Source organism: Chlorocebus sabaeus, chromosome X, assembly GCF_047675955.1.
Source record: "Chlorocebus sabaeus isolate Y175 chromosome X, mChlSab1.0.hap1, whole genome shotgun sequence".
In the NCBI taxonomy this organism is placed as follows: domain Eukaryota; kingdom Metazoa; phylum Chordata; class Mammalia; order Primates; family Cercopithecidae; genus Chlorocebus; species Chlorocebus sabaeus.
Genome location: NC_132933.1, coordinates 43062143 through 43078721, shown reverse-complemented (window position 1 = coordinate 43078721; position 16579 = coordinate 43062143). Strand labels below are relative to the sequence as shown.

Here is a 16579-nt window from a genome sequence, read left to right as displayed (position 1 = left end):
GAGATGGATGGTGGTGATGACTGTACGACAATGTGGTTGTGCTTAAGGCCACAGGACTATACATTTAAAAATGGTTAAAATGGTAAATTTTATGTTACATATATTTTCCCACAATAAAAAAAAGAAGAGATATAATTGAGTAACATTCTGAAAATCAAACAAGTCTATCTAATCACAGATGAACCGGTTATTCTAATTTTTAAAAAGATGCCTATGCCTAGAATGCCTTTAATTTCACTGTTTATGTTTTGTTTTGTTTTGTTTTGTTTGCTTTGCTTTCTCCCTCCTTTATGCCCCATCCCCTAAGTTCATTTAATTCTATTTATTCATTTTGTGAGTTATGGGTTTTAAGGTGGGACGACCAGAGGCCAAGAATCACCAATTTTTATGTTCAAAAAAAAAAAAATGTATTCTTAAGGTCAAGTCCATGTAGCTAAAGAATGCAATTTCCTATCCTACAGTAGTATTTTTTTGTAATAAGCTTTATCCTTAATACAATATTAGTTCAAGTCAATTTTCTTCTGCCTGGTCTATACAACTCTGAGTTGTATACTTTCCATAATATTATCTATGGATTTTCTGGAATTTTAAATAATGTTGCAAAATTTCAGTCTTAACCCTCTACTAGAATTTTTGAAGGATTATTGATCTATGATTTACAAAATGTATAGTAACTTGTTTTCAAGTTCATTATTTTCATGACAAAGCTTCAAAACATAAATAATCAGAAAATTTTGTCTCAGGGGATGGATTTTGTAGACACATGTTCTGGGTTTGAATCCTGGTTCTATCACTTAATAGATGTGTGAGTGGGTAAATTATTTAAATTACTTAATTCTCAGTTTCCTCATTTTGAAAATGTAGATATTAGTACCTAAGAGTTATTACAAGGACTATGCATGTAAAGCTCCTCAACAATGTCTGATGTAGTAAATTCTTAATAAATGGCAGCCATTAACAAAAATAATCATAATAACATAATATGTAAAAATGATAAGCACACTACTGGACAGAAAAATATTATATTCCAACTTCTAAAAAATGACACCTTATAAATTTTGATGCTGAAATGAATCCAGGAAAAAAGATTACTTGTATTTTGTAAGACTCGTTTTCTTTTGTTCATCTTTTCCAAATAGTATGATTGTTAATATCTTGTTAAAGAAAGGAAATTAAGCCAAACAAAAATGAGAAGTAAAACCATGTATGTGCATGTGTGTATACACACACAAACACATGTACACACACACACACGCCCCTCTGTAATGTGATATATACAATTTGAGGAAGCTGTATAGAAACATGAGACAAAAGTTGAAAAGTAAACAGGAAGAGCTATAGATTGCAATGAGGGTAACAAGGTATACAAATGTAGGCAAATTTCCAAGTTCAAGTATTTGAACAATTCATTCAGAATCACATTACTGTCAGAAAATTCTACTGTAATTCTTCTGGTCATTACCCTAGGATATAAATGGAGAAGTCCAGAAAAGTTGGATATTTTCACCCCTTGCCAACATAAGCAAAATTATTTTTTTCTTTAAACAAAACCCAGTTGCTACCACAGTTACTACTACGAAAGATTTCTAAGGTATATAATGTTTGATAATGGGATTTCTGCTACAATTTCACTAGAAAGCACAAAGGGTTTCTATACTACCAACTCTTACTACCCAAGTATAAAGTAATACTCTGTTTTGAAAACAGACTTGTGTTTCCAAAAACGTGTTCCTTGGAACACTCAGACTTTGGGGTGGGAGGATAAAAGGGTCCTGTAGTCAAATAAGCCTGGAAAATGCTACATTCTATTTCTCTCTCTTAGATATACATAACACTATTAACATAAAAGGTTCTGAGAAGTCCTACAGTGAGCAGAGCTGTTTTTAACCAGTGTTTCCCAAACTTATCTGGTCACAGAATTCTTTTCTTCAGGTAGCGCAAAGGAACCAGTGTTCCTCATAACAACTTATTTTGGGAAATGTACAATAAATTGCCATTGATTCGTATTAAATATGTAATTTAATATGTACCTGTCCCAAAAAGGTAGCCATTGGCAGAATTTGCTGAAGTCCCAAAAATGAGCCCATTGTATTTTATGTCAGAAAAAAAAAAATCTAACATGCCTAGACTAGTACTTATATTATCTTTAACAAGTTGAATTTATTTCCAGAATATGTGTTTCAACCCTTACAGCCTGTATGTTATTTAATCAAATCCAAACATCCAGTTTCTTATACCTGCGAAAAGCTAAAAAATGAATATGATCCTCCAAGCCATTGTTTTATTTTTTTTTTTCTGGGCTTCACTGTAAGCTGAGAAAACCCTGCAGCTGTGAGCTACTGCATACCTTCAAATATGAGAATACTAAACTCAGTTACAGCATTTTATTAACTGGTGCTATGAGCCTGCATTTATGCAGTTCTACAGTAAAATAATTAATGTTCCACATTAATCCTGAAGTAAAATAGTGATTATTACTTCATTCTCCTAACACCTCTATTAAGTATACAGAACAAAATACTGTAATGACTATTTTACCTATGGAGGTTGAGCAACACGCCCCAAGCGCCAATAGTCAGCAGGGAGCAATTTCTTGTTGGACAGACACTGTGCATGTTACAACTATAGAAACTGCATCAGATAATCACCCTAAAATGTGAACAAAAACAGGAAATTCCTTCACTAATAGCTTATTATCTAAGGAATTTTCTTCTTCTGAAATAATTTTGGGTCACAATTTGCTTGAAATATAAACTTGAACCAAAAAACTCACATTGTGTGCTAGATAGCTTTTTGTGAATTCAGAAATTAAGAACGAAGTTTTAAACAATTGTAATGAGGAATTGCTTTGTCCTTGCATTAGATAAAAGAAAATAAGCAAGCTACAATTAATTCTGGGTGAAGTGTGAATGTGAATGATTATACTGCTAGGCTATAGCATCACTTTCTTCCTAGGCTCTCCTTTCAATTTCAAAAGTACTTAAAAGTGTAACAAAATGTGTAAGATGAAAGAGACAACAACTATTTTCAAAAAACACAACAGGGAAGAAATAATGACTGTTACTATAGAAATCACATATTTTGGCAACCCATGGACATTTGGTCATTGGTTTTCAAGTTACACAAAATAAGCTGGCCACTGGAAGAAAAAAACACTTCAAAACATCGATGGCAGAAATACATTAATCCCAGTATTTTATATTATGATAATATATATGAATAATATTTTACCAGAGAGAAGGTAAATGGTCAAAGACAAGGAAAAACCTCACATGAAGGAAAACAAGAACGTTGACAATTCAGTAAAAGAAAAGGAGTTAAAGTATCAGATTCAAGTTTCGTAAGTTTTTTTTTTTTTTAAATGTACAAGCAGAGGTAACAAAAATTGGTCTTCACCTGGTAAGTGTGTACTCCCTGAGTCCTGAATGCAAATTCATGGCAGAAAAAGTACCTATGCATCCACGTAATCTTTTGTCTCGACCAATCTTCCATGTTACAAACAGTGGGCTGTAATGGAAGATAAAAATAGGGTAAATCAATCAATTCAATTCAAACAAGTATTTATTGAGTATTGACTGCTAGGTTAGGTGCCTGAGACATAAAGACCAAAAGACAGGCCTTCAAGGGGCTCAGAGGCCAGCCCAATAGGACTACATTTAGCAAAAGTTATATTATACTACTACTACATTATATTTAGTGTATCCTATATGTTAGGCATCTCAATAAATGTTTTAAACAAATTATGTTAATCTTCATCAACAACTCTAGGAGGCTGATACTAATATTCCTATATGAGGGAGTCTCACAGTTGATACATAATGAAGTAGGCACTCAAACCTGGGCAATCTTAACTATAGAGCCTTAACCATTATGGCTAACTGCATAATTACTCATTTAAACCTCAAATAACTGACTTATATGTAAGTCTAATTTGGAAAATCCGGGATAAAAAACAATGATTTTCACAAATACTTCCTGAAAATATAGGGGATATGTACTGTGAAAGGTGCTACAAGGATGCCTAAAACACAATCATTGCTCTCTAGGAGCCAGTATAAGAGGGAGGCATAACTATTACACAGCTAACTAATACAAGGAAAAAGGAAATAGATACTATAAACCATGTCCAAATGCCATAATTTAAGCTATTGGGATAGAAGAAAACTTCATCAAGCTTGACATTCTTTAGCTTCACCTAGAAAAATCAGTAGGGTTCAGAGAGGTGAAGGGGAACAGCAGACATTAACAAAATAATACTCTGAAACCAGAAAATTTATTTTAATTTTTAGATAAAATTATTACCTGCAAATACAATCTCTCAAGCATCAAAGAACAAAGTATCAATTATAACAAAATATCATCAAGAATAATGTGGTTTTAGATGAAGTTTAATACAGTAGATGTTTGGATTCTGCTGCAAACTACTGACAGCCTCAATTAATGGTTAAGTCTAAAAACAATTACGTTCTAATTAGAGCAACTTTGTATGCCAGTTTTTATGAAATAATTTACCCATTTTAGGACATTTTGTAAAAAGATAAATACCTTACAATTGAGAATGATCTTTGGTAATATGAGTATTCACAGTAATACTGGAATAATGCATTTCTGCTTTCTAAAAACTTAAATTTTAAGGGGATATACCATATGTCATTTTTCCTCTAACACACTGGTGAGCTGGAGAACATCCTTTCTTTAAAATACTCTTTAGTGAGTCATCAGCAGATGGATGAAAAGATATCTCATTCAAGTACTTCAATCACCCACCTTAAGCATTTAAATTATGCTGAGCTCTGACAGCCACAATGGCAGATAGGTTCTCAAATAAGTAATATATACAAACCAGGGAGAAGTACTTACTACTAAGAAGTACTAAGAGTTACCATCTTCCAAGAGCCAAATGTCCAGTGGCATTCAAAAAGATGACTAAAGCATAAGGTCAAGTTACTGTCAACATTAGCATTCAAGTAAAGGACGACCTACACTAAAGGTATTAAAATAACAAACAAAAGGTAAAAGCCAGGTTTTTTGCTTTCTATATCATATGTAATAAACCTGTTATAACTTGAGACAAGATTCTAATGCTCCATTTGGAAATTTTTCTCCAATTGTTCTTGACTAACCACTGATCAGGAAGACAAGAATTAGATGGGATTACTTTCTCACCAATTCTTTCATTACTCACATAAATACCAGTATCTTAAAATTTAAACCTTATCTTTAAGGATGAAATTCACCTCTTCATTTTTCAGTTTCTAACTTGGCATAGTCAACATCAGCAACCATTTTTTTGTTTTGTTTTGTTTTGTTTTGAGATGGAGTCTTGCTCTGCTGCCAGGCTGAGTGCAGTGGTGTGATCTCGGCTCACTACAACCTCCACCTCCCGAGGTCAAGCAATTCTCCTGCCTCAGCCTCCTAAGTAGCTGGGATTACAGGTGTGCAACACCATGCCTGGCTAATTTTTGTATTTTTAGTAGAGACGGGGTTTCACCATGTTGGTCAGGCTGGTCTCAAACTTCTGACCTCGTGATCTACCCGGCTGAGCCTCCCAAAGTGCTGGGATTACAGGCGTGAGCCACCACGCCCAGCCTGTCTCTCTCTCTTTTTTTTTTTAATACTTTAAGTTCTGGGGTACATGTGCAGAATGTGCAGGTTTGTTACATAGGTATACAGGTGCCATGGTGGTTTGCTGCACCCATCAATCCGTCACCTACATTAGGTATTTCTCCTAATGCTATCCCTCCCCTAGCCCCCCACTCCCTGACAGGCCTCCGTGTATGATGTTCCCCTCCCTGTGTCCATGTGTTCTCATTGTTCAACTCCCACTTATGAGTGAGAACATGCGGTGTTTGATTTTCTGTTTTTGTGTAATTTTGCTGAGAATGATGGTTTCCAGCTTCATCCATGTCCCTGCAAAGGACATGAACTCATCCTTTTTATGGCTGCATAGTATTCCATGGTGTATATGTGCCATATTTTCTTTATCCAGTCTATCATTGATGGACATTTGGGTTGGTTTGAAGTCTTTGCTATTGGGAATAGTGTTGCAATAAACATATGTGTGCATGTGTCTTTATAGTAGAATGATTTATAATCTTTTCGGCATATACCCAGTAATGGGATGGCTGGGTCAAATGGTACTTCTAGCTCTATATCCGTAAGGAATCGCCACACTGTCTTCCACAATGGTTGAACTAATTTACACTCCCAGCAGTGTAAAAGCATTCCTGTTTCTCCACATCCTCTCCAGGATCTGTTGTTTGCTGACTTTTTAATGATTGTCATCCTGTCTCTTCTTTGAAAACAAAACAAAACAAAATAAAACAAACTTTATTTTTTGATCACAGAAGTAGCATATGATCATAAATTAAGAAATTAGAAATACAGAAATGTATCAATCCTCTTCTATAACAATGGTTATACAAAGTATCTCTATGTAAGACAGGTCTTTTGGCAGCTTCAGAATGAAGTGAATCACAATGTAATATAGATAATAGCATGTTTTTAAAATACCATTATGGTTTCTGAATAAGTCAGAACTAAGTTGTATATTCTCTTCCTCAATGAATTCCATGAGAAACCTAAAAGTGTGAGTGAATTCATTTCCTATCAAAAACACTAGAAATGAAAGTCATTTAAAAGTCTTTTACCTTCTACTTTCTCATTTATATACACACACCATTCTTACTATAACATAACCCTATCTGCTCAAGTAAACATTTAAAACTTAAAGTATAAATAGAAAAATAACACAAACTAAACACTATACTATGAAATATGTTGCAGGGCACTCAAACATATGGTGGGAGAAATTATATATTAATAGTTTCTTATAATGCCATGCTATCACTGATGACGGAATGATTAATTGAGAGCTTAGGTTGCTGGAGGACAAGCTGCATTTTACAAGGCAGCCTGAGGAGCAAAGATGCTCCAAAACAAGCATGGGTATGGACATATAAAAGTGCACAGCACATTCAGGAAACAGGAAGTAGTCTGATAGTCTTGATAACTTTTGGTATGGGCTCTTTCAGATTTAACATTTCTTTGAATTTGAAGCACTGTGGACTATGTGTTCTCAAGAGCCCTCATAAGATGTGAGCAGATACAGAATCATCTACACTCTCCCTGATCTGATCCTTACCCGCCCCTGGCAACATCCACTTTGGGAGTTGGGATTTCAGGGAAGTATGTGTGTCAAAGATGGAGGGAGTGCTACTGTGTTTAGGACAGATGCCTGAAGATGGAAGTAGTCAGACTTTTAGCAGACAGAATAAAACTATTCATTAAAAATCTGGGACTCTAATTTCTCATTACAAATCCTCATCCAACATCGTTTATAAAGTACACGTGTATGGAATTAAAACAACTAAAATACCTAAAAGCAACATTTAATCGGGGAAAGAACCTGGGAATTTAAGCATTTTAAAGTAGACAGACACATAATAAACATCACTGAGCACAAGAGATTGTATCTTGTGTGTGATAACCACGTTGTACAGGGCAATGACTACGAGAACATTCAATACATATTATCTAAAAATAGGAACAAATTTTTTTCTTCACGCAACACAGAGGGAAGGAATAGGCCATTTCATTTTTAAATGTGCTATTAAAACATGTATGAGTTCCAAAAAGGACCTAATACATCAGCATAATCAGAGGTAGATCAAAATAGAAAAAGGGTTTTGAGTCTGTTGAGAGGAGCTGCTCAGTGAGAAAAAAATACAGAAAACCAGTTCATAGTAAGACAAAGATTGGATGTTTTGGGAAAATGCTTTTGCCATATGGTTTGAGGCCACCTACATACATTGAAAAAATACTACAAACTAGAAGAGAGTTCAAAATGAGATGAAATATTAATGGAAATGTTTATCTGAAGGTAACCAGACAAAGCTTTTAAAGTAATTTTCCTATTTCTGAGAAACCTTTGCAGAAAAGTAAACACTCCATTTTTTCATGTCTGTAGACAGGAACAGGAAGTAATCATTTAATCTAGATGAATCCTCCCTGCCAACTAGCAGCCAATACTGTCAGGTCAACAGTAGCTCTAGGGAAATGTAGTTGCGTACAATCAGCAAAAGTACGAAAAGCAATGTAAATCTGAACAGGACACTCCCCATCTATTGATGTGAGCCAGAACAAATAGAAATATGTTTGCAGGAGCAGAATACAATTAAGTGATACAATGAAAAAGGTATATTTACTTAATACTATTTTACCTTAAACCCTATCTCTCCTGCCATATCAAGGCAAAATAGAGGTTACAAAAAAGTCTTAGACTCTGGCAATTTGCTCTTCTTTAGAATAAGATTATTTAGAATGAGATTTGTAGGAGTCAGCATTAACAAAATAACATCAATCTCTACCAATGCAGTAATAATTAATAAAACAGGGTACTCAACAAGGTTATTTATATTGGAGGGGGGGATATAGGAAAGAAAGAGAAGCCCTGTAACTTATTCTGTTCTTCTGCCATCAAATAATGATTGTTTCTCAACTGCATTCAGGTTTCTCAGCAATTTAGCTCAAAAATACAACTATATTCCTCATAACATCCAGCTAAAAATACCATAATTCCCCAGGATCTAGCAGCTTACAGAAGTACAGAAATGACAGTCTCTTCTTTCCACCACCAGGTAAAAACCTTTCACTTCCTATTTCAACAAAAAGAAGCTTTACATTTCATTTCTAAATCACATAAACTACAGATTCAATTCATAAAAACATACCTAATAAGGTTAAATCATGTAATAAGGATGCCATAATAAAATACTGTACACTGGGTGGCATAAACAACAGAAATTTATTTCCTCACTGTTATGGGGGCTAGAAAGCCCAAGATTAAGATACTGGCAGAGTTCAGTTCCTGGTAAAGGCTCTCTTCCTTTACTAGGCTTTAAGGCTGCTATACGGCCACTTTGTACTCACATAGTCTCCTCTGAGTGTGTGCAGGGAGAGGGAGAGCACGAGCTCTCCAAGCGTCTCTTATAAGGACACTAATCCGATTGGATCAGGCCCCCATCTTCATGACTTCATTAAACCTTAATTAATTTCTTGTAGGCCTTATCAAACACAGTCACATTAGGGGTTGGGGCTTGGACATATGAATGTAGAGGTTGGGGGGGTGGGTTACAATTCAGTCCATTACAAATCCCTAACCCAAACTTTAGTACATAGTTTAAAGTGTGTATAACAATGTATGTAAGCTCATTCACTGAAAGAGTCTTTAAGAGATAATCCATTTGCTTTTCATTTTACAGGTGAAATACAAAAAGAGATCCAGGCAGACAGTGCAGAATCACCAAATTGGTTAGTGTTAGAACCTGGCAAGTCCTCCAAATTTTCTTACTACTGGTTTAATATGGGGTTTTTTTTCCCCCACTACAGGAAAAAAAATGTGAGTGGCAAACCTAGGTGTCTTCTAAAAGACCAAAGAATAGGAAAATTCTATGAATACTACATAGCACTACATAGGTGAGCATAAGCACAAATCTCCTCTTCCTCCTGTTCCTCCCAGTAGGGGAGACAGAAAGATTAGCTGAAAAGATACCAGGACAAACTAGAAATGCTGCATCAGCCTGGAAACACTAGCCCTGATTTATAAGTTTCTACATTATCACATAAGAAGCCCACAGTAAAGCCTACCATTTTATGCTTGATGGCTTCCCAACACTCTTTCTGATCTCCCTCAGCCTTCTCACTTCATTTTTTCCTGTTGTCTAGCTGGACTTCATCAAACCCAGGTACTCTGTTAAATACAAATTTCCTCCAAATCGAAATTTCCATTTATTATAGCATTGGTTAACAACTCATCAGCTGGGTATTGATCTGATTATTTGATTAAGTAGTTCATGTTATAGAATGAATGAGACTCCTCCAGATAATTTGAAAATCAAATTGAGAGGAATGGAGAGAAATAGGAGGGGGCTAATCTGAGTCAGGGTCGAGAAGTAAGATTCAGATGCATTTCTCATCCAACCATTTGCTGTAGATAAAATGCACTAAATCACCACTGTATCCTTATACCATACTCCTCCCTCCAACCTTTGTATAATAAATAGCCTGTATCCCATAGGGCTCAGGAAAATAAGGTCACACTGCTTAGATAGACAGCATAAATTAGTATAGGAGACCACAAATATCTGAAAGCGGGGATCAGGAATTACCAATCTTTCAATACTTTTCTTTGCCTGGTGTTCCAAGAAATTCCATCATAGCAGCATTATATTCTCTTTCTCCCATTTATGTAATTCTAATTTAACTGGCAAATGCCAGAGGAAGGGATGCAGACTAAAGTCTTAACAGATGATTGGGAAGGTAGAATTTTTTGCTGTTGTTAATCAAGTGTAATCACCACAGACATACAATCAGCCAAAGCACAAGCATACTGTAAGGGATTAGCTTGATTCTGCCAATTTTTGAACTGAAAGAACCATTTCTTCCTTTAACAAGAGCAAATCAACAATTTTCAGCAAACAAAAAATAAATTAGTCCCAGACTTGATATGCTGAGACAATCTTATAGTTTTTTAGAGCCATAAATTAGATGAGAAAGACTACCTTAATTGGAAAAAAATAGTATTTTTGCACATATTTTCTTAGTTTATACTGCAGTTGGGTATTAAATTTAATATATAGTAACATTTCAAGGGAAAAATAGCTGTGGGTTTTTTTTTTTCCTGATAATGGGAACACACCACAAATCTCTATTACCTGAAAATCCAACTTAATTTTAAATGACATTTTGCTACAGATTTCAAAAATGAAGTAATTTCTAGTTGGAAGTCCTATTCTGAACCCATTTGTTCAAAGGGCTTTAAGGTTTGAGACTTACTCTTTACTATTAAAAAAATTAATTATTTTAGGCTGGGCACGGTGGCTCACGTCTGTAATCCCAGCACTTTGGGAGGCTGAGGCGGGTGGATCACGAGGTCAGGAGATCGAGACCATCCTGGTTAAAACGGTGAAACCCTGTCTCTACTAAAAATACAAAAAATTAGCAGGGCATAGTGGTGGGCGCCTGTAGTCCCAGCTACTTGGGAGGCTGAGGTGGGAGAATGGCATGAATTGAACCCGGGAAGTGGAGCTTGCAGTGAGCCGAGATCATGCCAGTCACTCCAGCCTGGGCAGCAGAGCGAGATTCCGTCTCAAAAAAAAAAAAAAAAAAAAAATTATTTTAATATGAAACAAATCAGGCAAAAAAGAGCTTCTATTGAAGTCTTCCAATTCCTATGCTAAATGTTAAGCAAAACTAAGAATAACAGAAGAACTATGTCCAGAAATTTTAGAATGAATATTAATTGATACAGTCAACTCCTATTTTTTATGCCGTTAAAAACTTGTATGGAACTTTGTTTTGGTATTTCCATTTGACTGTGTATGCAGGATGGTCAGGGAATTCATAACACTTCAAACAAAACAATGAAAACAGTTAGGGGTTTCTTATTTGTCTTTATTTTCTTTTAGGTTTAGGGTTTACACGTGCTTGTTGTTACATGGGTATACTGCATACTGGTGAGGACTTGGTTTCCAGTGTACCCATTACCCAAATAGTGAACACTGAAATGGATAGGTAATTTTTCAACTCTCACTCCCCTCTCACTCTTCCCACTTTTGGAGTCTCCAGTGTCTATTACTCTTTCCATCTTTATGTCCATGTGTAGTCACTGTTTAGCTCCCATTTACAAGTGAGAATACATGGTATTTGGCTGTTTCTTAGTTTACTTAGGATAATGACCTCCAGCTCCATCCATGTTGTTGTAAACGACACAATTCCATTCTTTTTTTTTATGGCTGCACTGTATTTCATGGTGCATGACACACCACATATTCTTTATCTAGTCAACTGTTGATGGACATTTACATTGGTTCCATGACTTTGCAATTGTGAATAGTGCTGCAATGAACACATGAGTACAGGTGTCTTTTTAATGTAATGATTTATTTTCCTTTTGGTAGATACCCAGTAGTGGGATTGGTGGGTCAACCAGTAGTTCTATTTTTAGTTCTTAGAGAAATGGCCATCCTGTTTTCCACAAAAGTTGAACTAATTTACATACCCTCCAACAATGTATAAGCGTTCCCTTTTCTCCACATCCAAACCAACATCTGTTGTTTTTTCACTTTTTAATAGTAGCCATTCTGACTGGTGTGAGATGATACCTCAGTGTGGTTTCAATTTGCATTTCTCTGAGGATTCACGATGTTGAATGTTTTTTCATGTGCTTGCTGGCTGCTTGTATGTCTTCTTTTGAGAAATTTCTGTTCATGTCCTTTGCCCAGCTTTTAATGGGTTTTTTCCCCTCTTGTTGAGTTGTTTGACTTCCTTGTAGATACTGGATGTTGGTCCTTTGTTAGAAGCATACTTTGCAAATATTTTCTCCTGTTCTGTAGGTTCTCTGTTTACTCTGTTGATTATTTATTTTGCTGTGCAGAAGCTTTTTAGTTTAAGTTTCATTTGTCTGTTTTTGTTGCATTCGCTTTTGGAGTTTTCATCATAAGTTCTTCACCTAGGAAAATGTCCAGAAGAGTTTTTCCTAAGTTTTCCTCTAGGATTGTTATAGTTTCAGGTCTTACATTTAAGTCTTTAATCCATCTTAACTTTTGTATATGGTGAGAGATAGGGGTCCAGTTTCATTCTTCTGCACATAGCTAGTCAATTTTCCTAGCACCATTTATTGAATAGGAACTCTTTCCCCATTGTTTTTCTCTACTTTGTTGAAGATCAGTTGGTTGTAGGTATGTGGTTTTATATCCAGTTCACTATTGTGTTCCACTGATCTGTTTGTCTATTTTTGTACCAGTATCATGCTGTTTTAGTTTTAGTTACTATAACCTTATAGCGTAATTTGAAGTCAGGCGGTGTGATGACTCTCAACTTGGTCTTTTTGCTTTAAGATTGCTTTGGCTATTCGGGATCTTTTTTTGTTCCATGTGAAATTTAGGATTGTTTTTCTAATTCCATGAAAAATGACATTGGTAGTTTGATAGTGATTGTGTGGAATCTGTAGATTGCTTTGGGCAGTATGGTCATTTTAACAATATTGATTCTTCTAGTCCATTAGCATGGGATGTTTTTCCATTTGTTAATGTCCTCTATGATTTTTCATCAGTGTTTTGTAGTTCTCCTTACAGAGATCTTTTGCCTACTTGGTTAAATGTATTCCTATATATTTTATTTTTTGAGTGGCTATTTTAAATAGGATTGACTTCTTTATTTGGTTCTCAGCTTGAACACTATGTATAGAAATGCTGATTTTTGTACACTGATTTTGTATCCTGAAACTTAACTGAAGTCACTTACGAAGTCTAGGAGTCTTCAAGGAGTCATTTGTGTTTTCTAGGTATACAATCATGTCATTGACGAACAGAGATAATTTGACTTTCTTTTTCCAGTTTGTATGCCATTTCTTTCTCTTGCCTGATTGCTCTCACTAGTACTTCAGTACTATGTTGAATAGGAGTGATGAGTGGACATCGTTGTTCTTGTTCTTAGGGGGAATGTTTTCAAATTTTCCCTATTCAGTATAATGTTGGTTGTGGGTCTGTCATAGATGGCTTTTGTTACTTTGAGATTATGTACCTTCGATGCCTTATTTGCTGAGGGTTTTTATCATGAAGGGATGTTGTTACTTGTTCTGGTTTTGTACCTATATATTCCCACCACCAGCTAATGACCTATCTTCTACCATCTTGTCTTCCCCAGAGCCCATCACTCAATTAGCAGAAACAGAGTAGAAGGGAAGTAAATATACTGATTGATTTAAACATAAATATTAAAAGAGCTAGAAAACTATCCATATTCTTCATTCCAGGTTTTTATGTTGTTTTCCACTCCAAAGACATCTGATGCTAGCTTAATAAGTAAGACTTGCAGTAAAACTGTGATGTATTTGTTTTTCACATGTTTTCTGGATTTAGAAAGGTAACTGTTAATGAATTTAAGATCCTTATATTGGATTACTCACTCCCATGAAAGAAAAGAGCTGGAAAGACAGCTTTATAGCAAGCCCTCCTCACTGTAGGGAGAAGAAGAAAGGCAAGATCGAGGGATAAGTCACCAACAACTTGAGACCACATTTTGTGTCAGGGCTGTGTATGTTGCTTTTGCTTCTGCCGCCCCTTCCTTTACCGTTCAGAAAACAGTTCTGCCTCTTGAGAATCTCTACTAGGAAATATTCAAGAGGTTGATGCATTTTTAGATGAAACTGATATCCTTGCCTCCAAAGTGCTTCTTTTTAAAAACCAACTTTATTAAAATATAGTTTCCACATAATAAAAGCACCCATTTTAAGTGTAAAGTTTAATGACTTTTGGCAAACGTATACATATATGTAACCTAAACCACGACCAGGGTATAAAACATTTCCATCACCCCAAAGATCTCCCTTGCATCACTTTGCAATCAATCCCGTCCCCACAGTCCTGGACCCTGGGGCAAACACTAACCTGCTGTCACTATAGTTTTGCATTTTGTAGAATTTCATATAAATGGAATCCTCCAATATACAGTCTTTTGTGTCAAACTTCACTTAGCATAATGCTTCTGATATTCATTTATATTGTCTTTTTTTTATTGCTGATTAATATTCCATTGAATGGATATATCAGTTTTTTGTCCACTCAACTGTTTTTTTTTTTTTTTTTTTGAGACGGAGTCTTGCTCTGTAGCCCGGGCTGGACTGCAGTGGCCGGATCTCAGCTCACTGCAAGCTCCGCCTCCCGGGTTTATGCCATTCTCCTGCCTCAGCCTCCGGAGTAGCTGGGACTACAGGCGCCCGCCACCTCGCCCGGTTAGTTTTTTGTATTTTTAGTTGAGACGGGGTTTCACCGTGTTAGCCAGGATGGTCTCGATCTCCTGACCTCGTGATCCGCCCGTCTCGGCCTCCCAAAGTGCTGGGATTACAGGCTTGAGCCACCGCGCCCGGCTTGTCCACTCAACTGTTGATGGCTTCTAGGGTTGCTTCCACTTTGGGCCTATTATAAATAAAGCCACCATGAAACTTGTGTTCAAGGCCTTTTTAAAAAGTAGCTTTGTTGAGTATAATTGATATACACAGAACTGCACATATTTAAAGTGTACAATTTGATGAGTTAGCACAACTGCAACTTTATACCTGTTGAACAAATCCCCATTCTCCCTTCCCCCAACCCCCTGGTAACCATGAATATAGTCTACACTTCTATTTGTTTGACTAGTATATATCTCATAAAAGTGGAAATATATGGTATTTGTCCTTCTGTGACTGGCTTATTTCACTTAGCATAATGTTCTTTAGGTTGAGCCACTTGTTGCAAATAACAACTACTACAATAATTTCCTTCTTTTTAAAGGCTAAATAATATTCTGTTGTACGTATATACCACATATTCTTTATCATTTGTCTATTAATAGATACTTGGGTTGTTCTCTATCTTGGCTACTGTGAATAATGCTGCAATGAACATGGGATCTGAGATAATCTCTTCAAGATCTTGATTTCAATTCTTTTGGATATATACCCAAAAGTGGGATTGCTTTATGGTAGTTTTATCTCACATTTTTAGGAACTTCAATGCTGTTTTACGTAGCTGCTGCACCATTTTACATTCCCACCAGCAGTGTACAAAAGTTCCAATTTTTCTAGCCTCACAGTTTGAGTTGGGAAGAATTCTATCCTCCTCTATTTTCTATGAGTTTGGTTTATTTGTTCCTTAAATATTTGATAGACTTTACCATTGAATTCATTGGACACTAGAGTTTTAATTACGGGATGTTTTTAAACTACAAATTTAACTCATTTAATAGACATAAGGCTATTTAGATTTTCTAGTATTTCTGAGTCACTTTGTTAAATTGTGTCTTTCAAGGAATTTTTCCATTTCATCTAAGTTGTAGAATTTATTGACATAAAGTCATTCAGGATATTCCCATATCATCCTTTTAATGTTTATAGGATCTGTATGTCTATTCTTTCATTGTGGTATTGGTAATTTGTTTTAATTTGTGACTTTTCTCTCTTTTTAATCTTTATCAGTCTAGCTATTATCAATTTTATTGATCTTTTTAAAGAGCAGGTTTTTGCTTTTATTGATTTTCCCCATTTTTTGTTTTCTATTTTCCTGATTTCTACACTTCTATTATTTCTGTTACTTAATTGGGGTTTAATTTGCTCTTTTTCTAGCCTCTTAAGGTAGAAGCTTATTGATTTCAATCTTCCTTCTTGAAAAGCTATAACTTTCCCTCTCAGCACTGTTAGTTGTAGCTCATAAATTTTAATATGTTATCTTTTCATTATCATTCAGTTCAAAATATTTTTAATTGCCCTTATGATTTCTTCCTTGACCTATGATTTATTTAGGGGTATAATTTTATATAATTTCCTAATGTTTGGGAATTTTACAGACACCTTTTTGTCACTGATTTCTAATTTAATTCCATTTGAGTCAGATAACATACTGCATATGACTTTTGTTTTATGACCCAGAATATGGTCTATCTTAGTGAATATACCTTGTGAATTTGAAAAGAAAATGTATTCTCTTAATGAATATACCTTGTGAATTTGAAAAGAAAATGTATTCTGGTAATGTTAGGT

The 16579-nt window shown here is 35.4% G+C and overlaps 1 protein-coding gene across 2 annotated transcripts in view; it reads right to left on the bottom strand.

Annotated features, from left to right (window-relative positions):
• AMMECR1 (AMMECR nuclear protein 1) overlaps positions 1–16579 on the bottom strand; it is a 132899-nt gene that overhangs the window by 66634 nt on the left and 49686 nt on the right. The window contains exon 2 of one of the 2 annotated variants that reach the window (XM_007992564.3): positions 3397–3507. The exons of the other annotated variant lie outside the window; for it this stretch is intronic. Within the exon in view, the coding sequence (XP_007990755.2) occupies positions 3397–3507 (111 nt within the window). The remainder of the gene's footprint in view (positions 1–3396; positions 3508–16579) is intronic. 2 annotated transcript variants of the gene reach the window in all.